Raw genomic sequence first — 15771 nt, 5'->3', positions numbered from 1 at the left:
TCATTTAGTGTAACGTACATATAACCATTCCGTTCGAAGAACGCCAAGTGAGACACAAGTGTAATTTGACATATCACCTTACCGATGAACACTAGCCCTTTTTACATTTTACTCCAGTAACCAACGAATACGGTCGGTGTCTTCTGACTTGATGCTTTATCTCGGCCACTTGTGATACGTTGAGGACCGTGGCTTGTTCGATGAATTTCTGACTTGTTAAATAACTGACAACCCAGGTTACTGGTGAAGAGTGAGCTAATATCGTACAGCTAGTTTATTTGGAATGTAACTGTCGTGATCAGTTCCGAAGGCGTCTCTGTTCGTTCCGTCGATAGACAAGAGCGGTTGTGAAAAATTTGAGCAGTGTGTGTCGGATTTGCCTTTTTTGAACATGTACAATACCCCCCTCACTCACCTACTAAGAGTAGTATCGATTTACATTTCATATGTATTCTTTGATGACCTGAACGCTTTTGCTGGACTTCAAGTGTGGCTAACTCACCTTGCATCCATTCAAAAATAACGACGATTCTGATCGTGTCCATTTTATCGGAGTCCTAGAATTTGTTTTGTTCGTTTCCGACTGTATTTGGTAAGATTGTACCGTTTCCATGCGGCCCCTCTGCGGTAATGATTAGTCGGACTACCGGTGCTTGAACTAGAAAGCTCACGCAGATTGTTTTTTTCTCATTTCAGTATCTTATTGCTCAACCGTTTCTGCGGAACAGTGAACTTCTGCATGGATTTCTCACCTCCAAAATGCCATTCACCAGCAGTCTTTTATTTGAACTTAATTTGGGACGCTTTGTAAAGTCCGTTCCACTGAAACTCATCAAGGAGGTTAGTTGATCTTTCTGAATCCCGTTCTTCTCTGTCATTTTAACGCCAGTGATTATTTTTCAGAACAGTGACACTTGTTAATCTTTTTTTTCTTTGGAAATGGGGTTATTAGACACCTTTCCAGTTCATTTGAAGGACTACACATTGTTTTTAACCTGATGCAGGCTTATATGGGAGGTATTCGCCAACCCCTCATATATGGCTACTGCTCTCCGATATCTGCCCTCACTTTTCTCCATACGGATCTTGTCTGGATAGTTTTCATGTCAGCTGTTAAGAGGCCTTGACGATACCTAGAAACATGTTGCCGCCTAACCACCCTACTTTGTCGACTGCCGTTTTGATGCTTATTTGGACCTCTGGACGCCCTCCTCGTCCTTCTCTGCTCACTCGAGCAGCCCCTCAGAATCGTTTAACTCAGGGAAATCTGAACGTCATACTTGTCAGATTTGGCGATTTTTTGGAAGAGGTTACCTAGAGTCAGCAGCTTGAGCGGATTTCTGAGATTCTGTTACTCAGAGGTCAAAATTGCTGGATGCAAACTGCGTGAATGAGAGTTTAGTGATGTTAGCTAAGTTGGACTCCATTCATATCGCTGGCCATTCACCCGTAACGGAAAGCAGATATTGAAACTTCTTAGTTATCCCATACTATATATATATATATATATATATACTGTGCGAGGTACAATTTTTGCACATTAGGAAATAAACACAGGATGATACTAGAGATTGTAATCTGAAAGCCTGTTCTCTATATAGCATTAAATGCGACATATACTATGCCACGTTTCTACTAGTTGTCAAATCAGCCCCCTTTTACATGTCACTCACCTTCGGATCTGTTTGGTTGGTCGTTCTCCGGTCCGCCATGTAAGGTAAATTAGTGAATGTTGATTCGGGGATGAATTAGCGTTGGTATATTGGTCAGTTGTCATACCCTCGTTTTTGAAAGCACTGAAACATTAGGAAACTTAGCTCCCACGTCATGCTGATGCATGCGGATGAAGTGCCTACACCATGGGGCAGTAACGAGTTCTAGACGGAACCAGGTGATTGTCATTTCGCTCACGGGAGACAAGAGCACCTTGTTTCTGATGACTTGGGTTATCCTACTAGATTACCTGAACTAGTTGTCATCGAGTGAATGAGTCCACAGTACTTCTAAGTATTCGTCCCATGGACTACAGAAATTTGATTAACTGACGATTAGTCCACGTTCTGGGTTTGGTCTTATAAACCTTAGGACCACTGTTTTGTGAGAGAGGTCTACCTGTCAAGCTCATTTGACTGTATCAGGAAGAAGGTGATTAGTATGACTAAGCTTTGATTTTGAGCACCCTGATTCACTAGGCGAAAATTATTTGCGATGCCAAAGTTCCGCTTTTCCCGTTTTATCTCTTTGGGAGTAATAGGTTCGAAAGATCCGATGTTTTCCGATCTTTGGGTATTCCGCCCATCAATCCGATTGTGGAATTCGCAAGGCTGGGTCGGATTCACCCCTTTGTAATGGGAGGCCCACATTCGATGGGGAAAGATTGTGAGGAACGATCACTCTGGTTGTTGGTGCTGAATTATGTATGGGTATCAATCAAGAAGGGATCCGCATTGCTTTGAACAAAACCATTGTCGTTAATTTTGTCGTTTTTAGTGCGGCTGAATATGAAATCGTTTCGGTGCTGACATCGAAAACCCTGCCTTCACGCGTTTATTTGGTGAATCCGGTGTTTTACCTAGACAACATGGCTCGGTAGATAAGATAATAAACGCTCAAGTTATCTAAACTGCAGTTACCGTTCTTATTTTCAGAGAGGCCAATACTTGGATCAATTCTTGATAAGCTTTTACGTCTCCTGCAGTCCTCAACCAATTCTCATGGAACCTGTTGAGCCCTCAATTGAACCCGTTTTCACAGTTTTCCCTAGCAGCGGGGTTGGAACACTTGGGGGGATAGATGCCCTTGCAACGCCAGATCACTACTCCCTGAAACCGTCATCATCGTCTGCTTCTGAAGCGACAACGGTTTCCTGGACAGTTTCCCAAAATCATTCATCAGCAGGACTTGGAAGTCATCGTCAAAATCCGGGGGTTGCCAGCTCCTATGTGATCATGCCCAGGTCTTACAAACGAACCTGGCTGGATAATCGATTACGAGTGAAAATGTTCTGGAACAATGCTGGCTTACCTGTTGAACGACGACACGACCTACGTAAAAAAGTGAGTTTTTCGTCAGTCTAGCTGTTTGTCGAACGCAGTCCGTCCTGTGTAACTCACTGCCAACCAAGCACCCCAAAGACAGATGCTTGAAACGATTTGGTTCGAGTTCACCGTTGGAATGTCGGTTGGTTTTGTATGCCCAGCATGGACGGTTTGTTAGTGCCTCTGATATTTCCTTGCAGAGGCCGTTTAGTAGCAATGCGACTAATGGGCGTTATGCCTGAATTTCCGAACAATCCTCCAACTCATACCGTACAAGCAGCCGTGTCGGTTTGCATTCATCATGAGCGACCGGATTTACCACCATTGATTTGATGGTGTTTGCCCCTTATATTCAACCGTGAGTGGACGTTTCTTTAATGCCTACTTGCTTTGTACCCATATGTCCCTAATGTTCAACTTGCCTTCTGCTTTGGGCGGTTTTTGCGGTCACTACCTTCCAGCTTGAGGTAAAATTTCATGAATCCGGTTGTATCGAACTCTTACTCTGGAGTTCACACCCACGGTTGCCGATATGCAGCTCATCACATCACCTTCTGTTGCTCGTGTACTGAGTTCGGTTTAGTAACCAACCCTGTCTCCCTGACTGAAATCAGGAAATGTAGGGGGGAATTATTCCTTGTTAATGTGGGCTTTTTACTGGGCTGATTTCTGTTACAAACCCCGATGCTTGGTGGTCCCTGATTTGTTCCATAAAAGTAGTGGTCTTTTTAGCTCCCAGCAAACAAGTGTTGATGTCCTGTAACGTATGCGTTATGTGAAGCTTAGGAACGGTGGCTCGGAGGTTGCAAGCTAGCACACGCTAGAGTTTTAAAAGAAACCTTTTTGTGGAAATCAGGAGGCCTTGGTTGTTATGATGCTCACAATGTTATGAAAGAAGCACACTTGAGGTGAATGTGAAAGTAGTTTACGTCTAATGCAGTCTACGTGTGTGCCATCCTAGGTGTCACTTATGAACAAATCCCATACGGTACCGGTGTTCTGTTGTAGGGTTAGACGATGGTAATCTCGGAAAGACTGGCTTTTGCTCTCTCAATCTGATACGAAACAGACGGCCGCCTAGTGCGCGACAAACGCAGTTCAGCAATTTTCTGCACCTTCATTACTTGTTTCTTGCCATTGTTACATCAGTATGATAATCTGATATTTCTCGGTTCTTGGAAAAAGTCCCCAAATTCCCCTGTGAATCAGTATCCATTTTTAAAGTAGTACTTTGAATAATAACAGCTAGTTATTCGTAAATCCCGCTTCCTGAGTCATCCGTCAGTCGCTGCAATCTGCGCGTAGCCTTTCAAGTGCCGTAACCTCGTGCATAATTCTGAAGTCTCATCCTTCGTTCCGAGCTGTAGTTATTTCTAAAATGGTCACTCCAAGTGCCCGTTGTACGAACCATCATCGTTGCAAGTGCATTGGTTGACAGGAATCGTGCGATCTTCATTATGAAATTTATGATTGGTCGTAGTTGGTGTTATTTGCCGATTAGAGACTGTCTGCAATGATCAGTTTTCATCCCCTCTTTCCAGTCCTGTGAGTTTTTTGGAGTACAACCGTCAGGTTTATTGGAGCTTGCCATATACACTTTGAAGCCGTTTGCGATTGGTGGGGGTGGCAATCCCCCTGCCTCTGTTGACTCCAGCATGGATGACGATCACCCGACAATGTGCGAACAGAGAAACAACACTCTGAAGAAAACAGAGGAAGAGTCTATTATTCCTGCTGAGCCCTGGGACATTGGTAGTTCTGGTTGGAACGAAGCCCTGCTTACTGCCCCAACTGTTGCTCCCATCACAGAAGCCGTCACTGCCCACTCGAATACGGATTCCTCAATCACAGTGCAACATTCGGAAGAACAGCCATATCCTCCGGTCTTGGCGGCTAACAGTACTGTTGGACAGGATCGTACTGTATCGATTTCTCTGGAGGACATGATTGCTGCCCTGACCGGTCTGTGGAGACTGTGTAATCAGCATCTATTCACACATTTACGTTTCCTCCTGCTTTGGATTTTCTACATCCTTAGAGGCTATTGTAAGACACGAATCGATGCTTGGTTTATCGGCCGGATTAAGCAATACATACAACACACATTAACGGATGACACAATTGCAAACGCTTTGCAAATACTAAAAGGTGGGTTTCACAGTTCATCTCTTTGTCGTTCATCTATGTGCAAAAACTGTCCGGTTCTCTTGGAGTTTGAAGATAGACAGTGACTAGTCAGTATACAGTTTCCGCCATTGAACTGAGCGCTCCATAAATCCAATCTTTTTCATTGTGGAATGTGATGCTTCCAGAGCTCCTGCATCAGTTGTAGAATATGCGCATGCGACTCAGAGGAGGTTTAATCCACGTGAATCCAGCTGATTTTGTAAGCTGCACAAGCACCCACTCCTTTACTTTTGTTGACGGTATAAGACAACTTACTCATTTGATCATCAAGTACCATGCTATTCTAATGATCTCTTCCATGCTTGTGACTTGTCAAATTGAGCACGTTTTTGTTGCCCGTATATCTGTCAGATTCTGTAACCTCTAGCAAAACAACCATAGTTCATGGGTTTAGTTTATCCCTTCAAGTCAATATGCGCAACCCAATAGACTAACCCTCCCAACAACAGTCAGGAGGAAGTTTTGCTTGAATAGCTATAAGTGGAGCATAGTCTCTATCCGTATCTACGTTCACCTGTAGCACCCTTTTGGTGCCCAACTATCGTGCTACCCGAAGGTTGCACTAGGGCTGGGATACTGCCAGGTTGCTCAAGCCTAGACAGGGGAATTCGATGGGCAGATGTCGGGATCGAACCACGGACCTTCAGTAAATTCGAGCTCCAACCACTTGAGTTATCTCGCTTCCAGCTCCGTGGAACATAGCAAAATAGGCGTTCCCTGCATCTAGGGGTGAGGTTGTCTTATAGTCACAAACCATTTCTCACGAATGGAACGGTACTGCCTTTTGTGAAGTTGCTCACCAGAGGAAGGGACCATTTCATGAGGATTTCCCACAGTCAACCCTTTAATAGGTGCCTACGTCTAGTGGTCGTGAATGGATTTTTTGACCCCTCTACTTTTGTGATATGCTTGATAGTTCGCAAAACTACCTGGGGGTCATCAGCTGCTTGACACGGGTCCGTCTTCCAACCATGAAAGAACCTAACTTCCGGTGCACCTGAAATAGGTTGTTTGGAATTCATTCTGCCACTTAAGGCCGTTCTCTCCTAATCTGAGTCAAGAGATTACACTACAGATCAGTCTCCTCTGTTTAGCCCCCGTTCGATTTGAAACCCCACGGCCGTCGTTTAACATACCGTAAGCTGAAAAAAACAGTGCAGCAGTTGATACCGTTTACACTGATTGGGGAACATAATCACCCTCAGAGAACTCGTTACGCACTTCTTGGTCGTATAAAAATAGTGTTGCTGTCACTAATGCTAGTCCGTTACACCTTCTGGAATGCGACTACTCGGCCGACACATCGAATCGATCTTGTTCTGGCCTACTTGCAAACGAGGGGAAAACCGTCGAGAGAATCAAATTTAGAACAGTGCATTCTATTTACGTTCAAATCACACCATACGACGCTGCGCATTCTTCCCTTACAAAGAATCCCAGACCAAATTTGGTTGTCAATCTCGAAGAAAGGCTAACTACTCCCTTCCGTTTCCCATAGTGGAAATTCATATTTCCTTTTGGAATTGTATATGTCGCTGACGATACCTTAAACCCAATTGTTTTTCACCAACAGACTTTCGCTGGGAGAGAAGGTTTGCGACCCGTTGCTTGGTGTAACTGTGACGTGGATCTTATACGCCCGCACGGTACAGTGTAGGCGGTTGTATCTGTTCAGAACGGGACACAATCCTGTTGGTATATTTGTCTTAGCAGACTGGATTTTGACCGCGTATATTTTTTTCGAATCTTTTCGAATGCTGCGTATGTTGTTCACTTGTCATCATTTAACTTTTTGATTATACTTCCTGGCCAGTTTGCACCATCTGGTAGTGTTTTCCTGCTCTAACCTATGTTTTGTTTGTTTTACAGCCACGTTATTCTATCCTCCCACCAGTCCGAAGTAAGCTTGAATTTGCTTGATTGTGATCATTTTACATGCATTTTGGCGGGTTGGTTGGATATCTACCAAGTTATTCGCGTATTCTCTTTTCAGTACTGATTTGGAAAGGTTAGAGCGAAAGGCTGCCGCTGGAGACGCTCTCCGCCAAAGGGTAAAAAGTGAGTGTAGTCACTACTTTTACCGTATTTTTCCAGCCGCGACACCCTTACTAGGTTGATTCAATGCATTTACTCTTGAACTGAGGACATTTTTAATAGCACGCCACTGTCACTTGTTCGATCGGCCACAAAACGTGTCACAGTGTGTGCAAGCTGACTTTCCAAGTCACAATTCACGTTTTTGGTTAAAAATCTTGTATAAACTTGTCACGACCAGTGCCTCATTTGTTCCGTTGAGTATTGTTGGGATGCTGCCAGCGGAAAACCCTCCTACACAAAAAAGGATACATGCATTTCTGAATTGACTGAAAAATATTTTTCTCATGCGCTCGTCCCCTCACGAAAGAAATCTGTTAATTCAAATACCTTTGCTTAGTTTTATCAGTTGTACAATGGCAGTACTCACTCTGTCGACATGGAGGGTACTTTTTTGTCGTTTAAAGTTGAAATGACCCATCCTGGCAGTCATACTACAGTTGTGACCGGTGTGTGGGCTGCCGAAAGTCCGAGTTCGAGGTCTTGGTGCTTGCTCTCTTCTCTGTATGTACTCAGCTTCATCAAGGCGCTCTGATGTGTACACAAGATAGTGGTACCTGTGCACTCGCCGTTCTTCCTGTTCATCACTGGAGGTTTCTCAAGTTTCTTCTCGAGGGTTATGTTTTCCCGTTGAAAGTCGGCCAACAAACGGCCGGTGCTCTCTTCCATTTGTGGGGAGGTGGACATGGCGTATCCAAAAGACAGTCGCCAACCCCGTTATCACGAACCATCGTTGTCACCCAGTTGAACCCGACGGAGGATGATCAAACAGCATAAATCATCACGAAGACATGAAAAAAGAAAACGGCATTTATCGAGGACTATTGAGCTCTCAATGAAGATTCGGTCTTGCAAGTGAAGTCGGCCTACGGGGAACAATGTAAAGCCGTTTCATTAGCAATGTGCGACTCACGTATCTCCAGGGTAATCCGAATCTGTGACCTTCCGGTTACTAGCTGAAGTCTAAGACAGACAGGCTCGTCATTGTAAGTAGACAGGATATTAGACAACTCCTTCATTCACGGAGTTCCTATCACGCGCTCATGTGGTGACTGAACTTCGAGTGACTGCTTCCTTCTCAGCCACTGATGGGTCGTTGATAACAGGAGGAGATGGTGCAATTTTTCACTGGGGGATTTCTTAGACCAGCTTCGAAAGCACGGTCGAATGGTTTAGTTTTGAGTTACTCGAGCGGAGGTCATGGGTTCGAATCTCCCTCGTATTTCATGAGGTTCGCGTACTCGCAAAATAATGACAGCTGTACAGATGGATGGACTCCACTTATGGCAAAACCCCAAATCTCCTGATACTACAGCATAACGAATCGTCATCGTTTTATTGCATCCTTCAGTTTTGTTGCTTTCCGTTGCAGTTGAAACGTTCCGGCGAATGGCATCCATGGCTAAATTACCGATCAGGTCGAGCCAAGTCCAGTCAAAAAGGTGTATCGGCATTGCAAGTTGGTATGATGACTGTACGGTGTGCTGATAAATTCGGACCAGCCGGTGATCCTCACCATGACGTTTATTCTTGGAGGACGAATAAGCGATTTGGGGAACCAGAATGTGTCCAACATTCTGGTGGTTTTCTTTTGGAGAGGGGTCCTTCGACGATATTCTCATTAAATACACACAAGCAATCCACTGGGTCTAACTGATTCATGTTAGATAGTTGCCGTATATCTTTGATAGCTAGCGTACGCACTAAAGCGACACTGGCATCTTTACAGCTTACGCATGTAAGCCGATGACATCATTACTACCTTATTTCAACTAGAGTGGAATGAAACGAACTTTTTCAAGACATCCACTAATCTCGCATTACTGTCACCGGTATCGGAAATCTACCAATCTCGATTGATTTTAGTGATTAGAGCTTAAAGACGAATTAACTAGGAGCGTAGGTTGCGTATAGCTGCTAACGCCACCTGGTTATTTCAGTTTTATCCGCACCACTCCAACTTAGACTTTTCAGCACATCACTCAAGACAGTGTAGAACTCCTCGACCGAACATCGTCCGGTGTGTTAAGCGCTATTAGGTCCAATGCAAAGAGTGAAAAATCAGTCCGTTGCAGGGCATATGGTGCCACAGATCAAATTCCACTAAAGGAAAGTAACTTTTGAATACTCCCCATTCAGTTATGCGGAATTTCGCTCTCATAACCATGGGTTTTCTCTTTATCCTATCCACCGAATCATATCTCTCCGTAGCTATACACAGATCATGTCATTGTTTCATACATATTGGAATGTGCCCGTATTTGTGTGCACGACAGTCTGATAATCGAAAACCTGGTAGTGAACCATCGATCTTGTTGACTAGACAATGCGAGTCAAGGCGTTACCTTGTTATGACATTTCTCCTTTGCGCTGTTCAGAGAAAACCGAAAGGAATTGATCGTGGAGTATCGCAATGTGGGAATAGACCGTCTGGTTCAACCAGAGCACCGTAATCCTAAACCATGAGGGGACTTCCACCGTAAATTTGGTTGTTATATGACCCCTCTTCTCAATGTTTCGACTTCTAAAGACTACCGTCTACTCGTGGTTCTGTTCTTTCGCTGTGCTTGATTGCATTTCAGCCAGCCAAATGGTTTCCTCATCCATTTGCTTCCCTAACGCTATGGCGCTCCTATCCGTTGTTAACAACGTTTGATTCAAAAGTGCACATTGAAGATTCAGGTTTTTATGTGGGGTATTATCTTTAATTACCTCACAATCGAGGGCATCCTAGGTCCTGTTATGCGGATTTGCTGAAACAACTTCCTTGCATTCTCAACTGCTATGCTCCCTTGCTTTACTTCACTGTTCGATCTAATCTCTAATCGATTGCCTCATCGAATTGTGCTCTGAGCCCGAATCGATAAATTACCTCGCATCAGGTTATCGCCGTCGTAATCATCGACGGTCTTTATACAGACTGGCGCTTAACTGCTACGTCTCGCATCAAGGGACGATAGTGACCAATGGGCTTGTGGGTGCGCATTCAGACAGTTTCCGGCGTTGCGTTTAGCCATTATTCACTCACTCCAATTGCAGTCAGTTCCTTCCGAGGGGAGCGCAAGGGTAGCACTGTCAGTAAACTTTGGTGTGTTTCCCTAACTCATGGCCCACAAAGCCTTTCGGCGGGAATCGCCCGAAAATCGACAATGAACGAGAGCGTGATCTGAGTCAACCTGCATACTGTAGAATACTTGGAAGTCAAGGACTGAACCACTCCATAGCCAACTTCTCGGTGATGGAACGCGGCTGGTTAGTTCATGACAGTCGTCTTTCGATGAATTAGTGCTAGAGTTCATTCGTGAATCTGTCGGCTCGGCAAATTGTCATGCTTGTTCCAACCCCCAAACTAGAGGGCTAGGGGAATATGCTTATTGGACGTATATCCATTTACGAAACTGGTAGGTGAGGCTGTGAGTGTTGCCTGAGCATCCCTCATTATAGTTAAGTGAATCATCAGGGTACACGAATCGTCACCCCACCATAAGGCTCAGTCTCTTCGTTGTTACTGCGACTCACCAACTCCCCAGTTTTTCAAATCACATCATGAATTTTGCCTCCCGTTACCGTTTTGGATAATTCTTGGGATATTCACAATTCATGCATAGGTTGTGATGTACCTGTCTGTACTTCTTCAAATCACTCTACACTACACATACATCTGCGTCGGATTTTTTCCGGGAATTTGTTTTTTGTTTTGATACCTACACCTTGAGAAGACCTCAACTTTATCCTTGGCACGCACATGTTACACGCAGCTTGCCTGGTCAATATTCAGGGCCTATAACTAATGGCTAATTTAATGTCGTCGACATTGACTCTTACAGAGCGGCTGATCTTGCTGTTCTTCTGTTTAGCACATACCGTACTTGTTTATGTTCACGTGTCATTATCATACCCAGGACTCGAGTGCGCGCGTCGTAACCTTCGTAATGTCTTTGCTTCACTTTTGAGGTGACTGTTTATCACACAAACACTCACCAAAAACCTGAGTTGCTGCGTATCGAGGTCATACCGGTGCAGCAATCTCGTTCCTGCCGATGCTTTGTTTGCATAGTTTGCAAACCGGTTAGTTAAGTATCATAGACCTTGATGGTCCGTCTCGTTACTGGATCATTCTCACCATGAATGAACTTTGTTAACTTCTGCTTACACATTTTGCTCCGGCTCGACAGTTGACAGTCAGGCTGTCCTAATTTTGGCAACTTTAATTTAGATGCATAATCATATTCCTGTAGGAAATCCGATACATGCATGGCTTCGTAATAACCATTTGGTGTTTATTAGCCCTAATTGTCTCTGACTTATCGTGCACACGACTCCTGTTCTGTACGATATTGTGTTCCGTTTTTGGTGAAGTCGACGGTTATTCGATTCGTTTAACTAAAAATTTGCGAAAACCGGGATCCAATCATCTCATACATCGTAGCTGGTGATCAATGCTTCCCCACCGTTGGCTCGCGCTGTGGCGTCGCGAACGCTTTAGAACACCGGTCACTTAAAATCAATGGGTTATTTTCACAGCTTGCCGCACCTAAAACCGATAATAACGTTGGTCATGGATCTCGTAACCTTTTTACCAGTTGTAGTAACGGTATTTTCCTCAGCTTAGTTCTCGGTCTGAGCCTCCCAAGCTAGTGTTCACATCAAAACAACCACCAAAGGTGCACAAGGTCTATTAACGCCCAAAACGAAGTCAAGAACAGTTGTACAGCGCTTCGTATATATAGCGTAAGCGGTTATAATCTGGAATTTCTGACGCGTTCTGGATGCGCCATTGGCAACCGGCATTTGGCAAATACTGGGTCATGATTGGCTGTTGGGTCCATGTTGTTGACCAATCAGCTCTCGTCTTGATGCCGGACCGGCAAGCGTCCCGAATTCTGGGCCAGCCTCGAGCGAACCAGGCCTCGCGGCCGTAGCAGCGCCTAAAGACGTGCGGTATAGTGGGATCCGCGTGGATTCCTGCCTAACAACCAGTCCACCGTCCCAAGCGTTCCATCAATCCAAGTACTATATATTCTCTTGTGCTACCCGTATACCCTTCTCAGATGGGAGACATATCTTCCAATACCATCGCCCGGCCCGTCGTTTCGACTCTCAATCTAAAAATTCTAGCCATCATAGTACGGATATTGTTCTCTCGAGCTTGGGTAGCCGGACCAGTTACTGTGTTACAACATCCCGAGACGTCCTGTCCTTTTTGGAAGCGTTCTTATACGCGAACGGGCGCATTGAGTTTTACATGGACAACATTTGTTCCACGCAGTCATAATTGACAGAAAAACCATATTAAGTTCGACAAATACACTCGTTTGCAAATCAATTTGGTTTTCACGGGAGACTCAAGTGAATCTCTTGTTTGTGATGTTTTTCAATTGAATGTACTGCATAAAGGCCGTCTCATGTTTCAGTCAGTACAGTATTTGAGATATTGCAGTATATTTTCATAAAGAAGAGTTTTCAGCAAACTTGTGAGTAGTTTCCTTCATGAAAATATACCGCGATATCTCGAATAATGTACCAACTGAGACATGAGACGACCTTCGTGCAGCACATTCAGTTGAAGAACATCACAAACTAGAGATTCACTTGAGTCTCCCGTGTAAGCCAAATTAATTTGCAAGTGAGTATATTGGTCGCAATCAGTCCGATTTGGGGTCAAGTGAAACGTAAGGTTGACGGAAACTCGGGGACTGTGTCTACGTGATTAACCCTAAGAAGGGCGAAACCGGTCGTAGGCTGTTGAAATTTTCATCTACCTTGTGAGTAGTTTATTTTATGAAAACCATATGAAGTTCTTTTGACCAATTTATTGCAGTTACGCATGGACTCAATCCCTCGTAACTCCGGGGGGGGGGGTGTGTGCTCATTAACTTATCGTCTCGCCAAGCTTCTTTGCCTTCGGTAGAAGTACGATGACGTCCGTTACTTCAACTAATAGCGTTATTTATCCGTATAAGATTCTACGTGTCACAAGGACACCCTCTAGTATACCTCTCAGGTTAATGGAGACACACAAAACGTAATACCACGACAAGGCTCGGCCTCTTCTTGACGGCCAGTAAGATAGATCACAGCATCAATGTATGACTGCTTCATTACTCGCTACAGACGCTTATCCAAGGCCGTTGTGTGCTGCTTGCCCTGGCCCTAATGTGAAGTCACCTGAGTCAATGGTATACGGCATAGAACACACACTTAAGCCGGCGTTATCTCCGCGAAAGGTCAGAAGTGTCGTGTGAAACAATGCAGTTAGGGCGTGAGACAAATGGTGTATTCGTAAGTTTCGCTCAGTTGTATGAATTGTCCTAGGTCCATGGTACTACGGCAATACGGGTTCGATGATGCACATCCACCATTTTCATCAGCACCTTTAATTCATGCTAGTGGCGAAACCGGTTTTGTCAAGGAAAGCGACCAATCTGTGAAGCAAATCAGCTGGATTCTTAGTTGCGACCTTACTACTGAAAATTCATTCATAGCGTACTACCAGCTTTGCCCTTTGTCATATTTTTTGTGTGAACGCGAATTTGCACATATGTAGAGTTGAATACTGACTCGAAAACTCGGACACTGTGAACGTCAAATTCAACTGAGACTCAAATGAATCTCCTGTACGATTATCCTAAAACCGAAGGCTGCATGACGTTTCCCGCGAACTCACATTAAGGATATCAAGTACACTTTGACTTCTTAAATATCAGCCTGATTAGACACGTCACTTGCCCAGTACGTTGTGTTGGTTATTTTAAATCAGTCGCACTCCAAGACGATCCTGGTATGTGATTGATGCGAAGTACATGCTTTCCTTTTTGACTGTCATGTTAGATTACGACACCATTCACGCTGGCCAAAACCTACCCACACCACATGATTTGCCCGCCTTTTGCTTCACGTGTGTCAATCTTTGTCTGTCTTTTATCCAGACACTGGTCTTGCGTTCATCATCGACTCGAAGGAACTGGAAGAACGCGTGGATAAGTTGCTTCTCTGTTTACAGCATCCAAAGTGGAATAAACAGCTGACTTACGTGCTTCTCGACCAACTAGTCACCGTACTGTTTCCGGAGTTGATCGACCAAGCTGGTAACCAGCAGCCAGATTCTTAGGTATACATACATTTATTTCATCTTCACCCACCTAACCCCTGTGACTTGACCCATACTCATCTGTATACAGTGATTTCACCTAGATTAACCTTTGTCCTTTCCGTCCGTTGATACGCATTCGCTGCAGGCAATGCGTACACTATAGAGCTAACTTCGTTTGCGTTCCCACTGTACATTCGGCCATTCCTATGATTAACATCGTTATTGTCCGCACAGAAGAGAGGTGGTTTTTTGCTTGACTTCCTTGCTGTCCGGTACAACGATTCATTCACCCGAACTTATCAACCGCATGTTCTCATCTGTGATAATTTTGCAACTCTGTTTACTTTATGCCTATGCGCGTACGATTTGGCCTCTGCGTTGTTCTTTTTTTATCTGGTGTTACGTGCTTCTCATCCGGCTGTTTCTGTCCTGTGAGTACCGTATTGTTTTCTTTTGTTTTCGAACTGATGACGCTTTTCAGTCTGACCGACATTCTTCTTTGTGCTGCGACTGTGTGGGAGCATTTTCGTGTGATGAACAGACACGTGGCCGCTTCCTAGGTGCACACCAGAATCTGCAGAATAGTGAATGAACCTCTTACATGCATATGCTGTGAATACGATCTAAGAACGAGCGTCTCATCCTCGGCAGTGACGTTTTAGCACATCTTCGCGAATGCAGAGTAAGAAGATGATGACATGACCCTCTGAACGAAAACTTCATTCCGATCCGAGGCCGTTTACTAAGCACAACACGGTCAATTGTATAGTTTTGGTTGAACTTTAGTGACAGAAATCTAGAAAGTACATGTAAACGGAAATGGAACAACCCAGGTTTGGGGGGGGGGTTATGAGGATAATGCGAAGTATGGGAGAAACTAAGGCGACAGTGTATAAATTCACATGCTGGAAAAAATCGCCTTAACCTTTCTCTGATATACCAGAAACGATTTGATTCGTCCGTTACATGTGGATCGAAATCATGTCAAAATGGGTCGGGATTTTTTCGGTAGCCCAATAGTGCGGATCTGACTACTACGATTTTGGTGTGGCGATTCCGATTGACTATCTCGTTGATCAAATTGATGTCTGATCTAGTTTTTGATGGCCTCGTTAATTTTTAGTTCAAAAACACAACTGTGATCAGAATATTACCAATATTTTTTCTAGCCAGCTTCATGCTGAGGGGAATGTCATCTGTTACAACAACAATCGAAGGTCGCATCGTCGTCTGTTTGAGATTGACCTAATGGGTTGTAAGTTTAATCTACTACCAAAGGTAGCATCCATCTCTTATCGGAGAGGTGGGGATCTCGCTTCAAGTCAATAACTTGGCCAATGCTTGTGATTCTCAATAGAG

General features: G+C 44.3%; 2 protein-coding genes across 2 annotated transcripts in view; one reads left to right on the top strand and one right to left on the bottom strand.

Moving 5' to 3' along the window:
* The window catches only part of T265_05358 (hypothetical protein), a gene marked incomplete at both ends in the record, with an annotated part of 50746 nt that extends 35862 nt beyond the window's left edge, over positions 1-14884 (top strand). Inside the window, 6 exons of the mRNA XM_009170349.1 lie at positions 697-840; positions 2649-3056; positions 4580-5186; positions 7095-7125; positions 7219-7283; positions 14249-14884. Of these exons, the coding sequence (XP_009168613.1) occupies positions 697-840; positions 2649-3056; positions 4580-5186; positions 7095-7125; positions 7219-7283; positions 14249-14430 (1437 nt within the window). The remainder of the gene's footprint in view (positions 1-696; positions 841-2648; positions 3057-4579; positions 5187-7094; positions 7126-7218; positions 7284-14248) is intronic.
* Positions 7749-8006, bottom strand: T265_05359 (hypothetical protein; the record flags this gene model as incomplete). The annotated part of the gene is made up of 1 exon (XM_009170350.1): positions 7749-8006. The coding sequence occupies one exon, from the start codon at positions 8004-8006 to the stop codon at positions 7749-7751; it is 258 nt and encodes an 85-aa protein (XP_009168614.1).
* Positions 14885-15771: the final 887 nt, after the last annotated feature.

Source organism: Opisthorchis viverrini, assembly GCF_000715545.1.
Source record: "Opisthorchis viverrini unplaced genomic scaffold opera_v5_100, whole genome shotgun sequence".
Lineage (NCBI taxonomy): Eukaryota > Metazoa > Platyhelminthes > Trematoda > Opisthorchiida > Opisthorchiidae > Opisthorchis > Opisthorchis viverrini.
The sequence above is the reverse complement of the archived record's forward strand: the minus strand, read 5'-3'. Positions and strand labels throughout refer to the sequence as shown.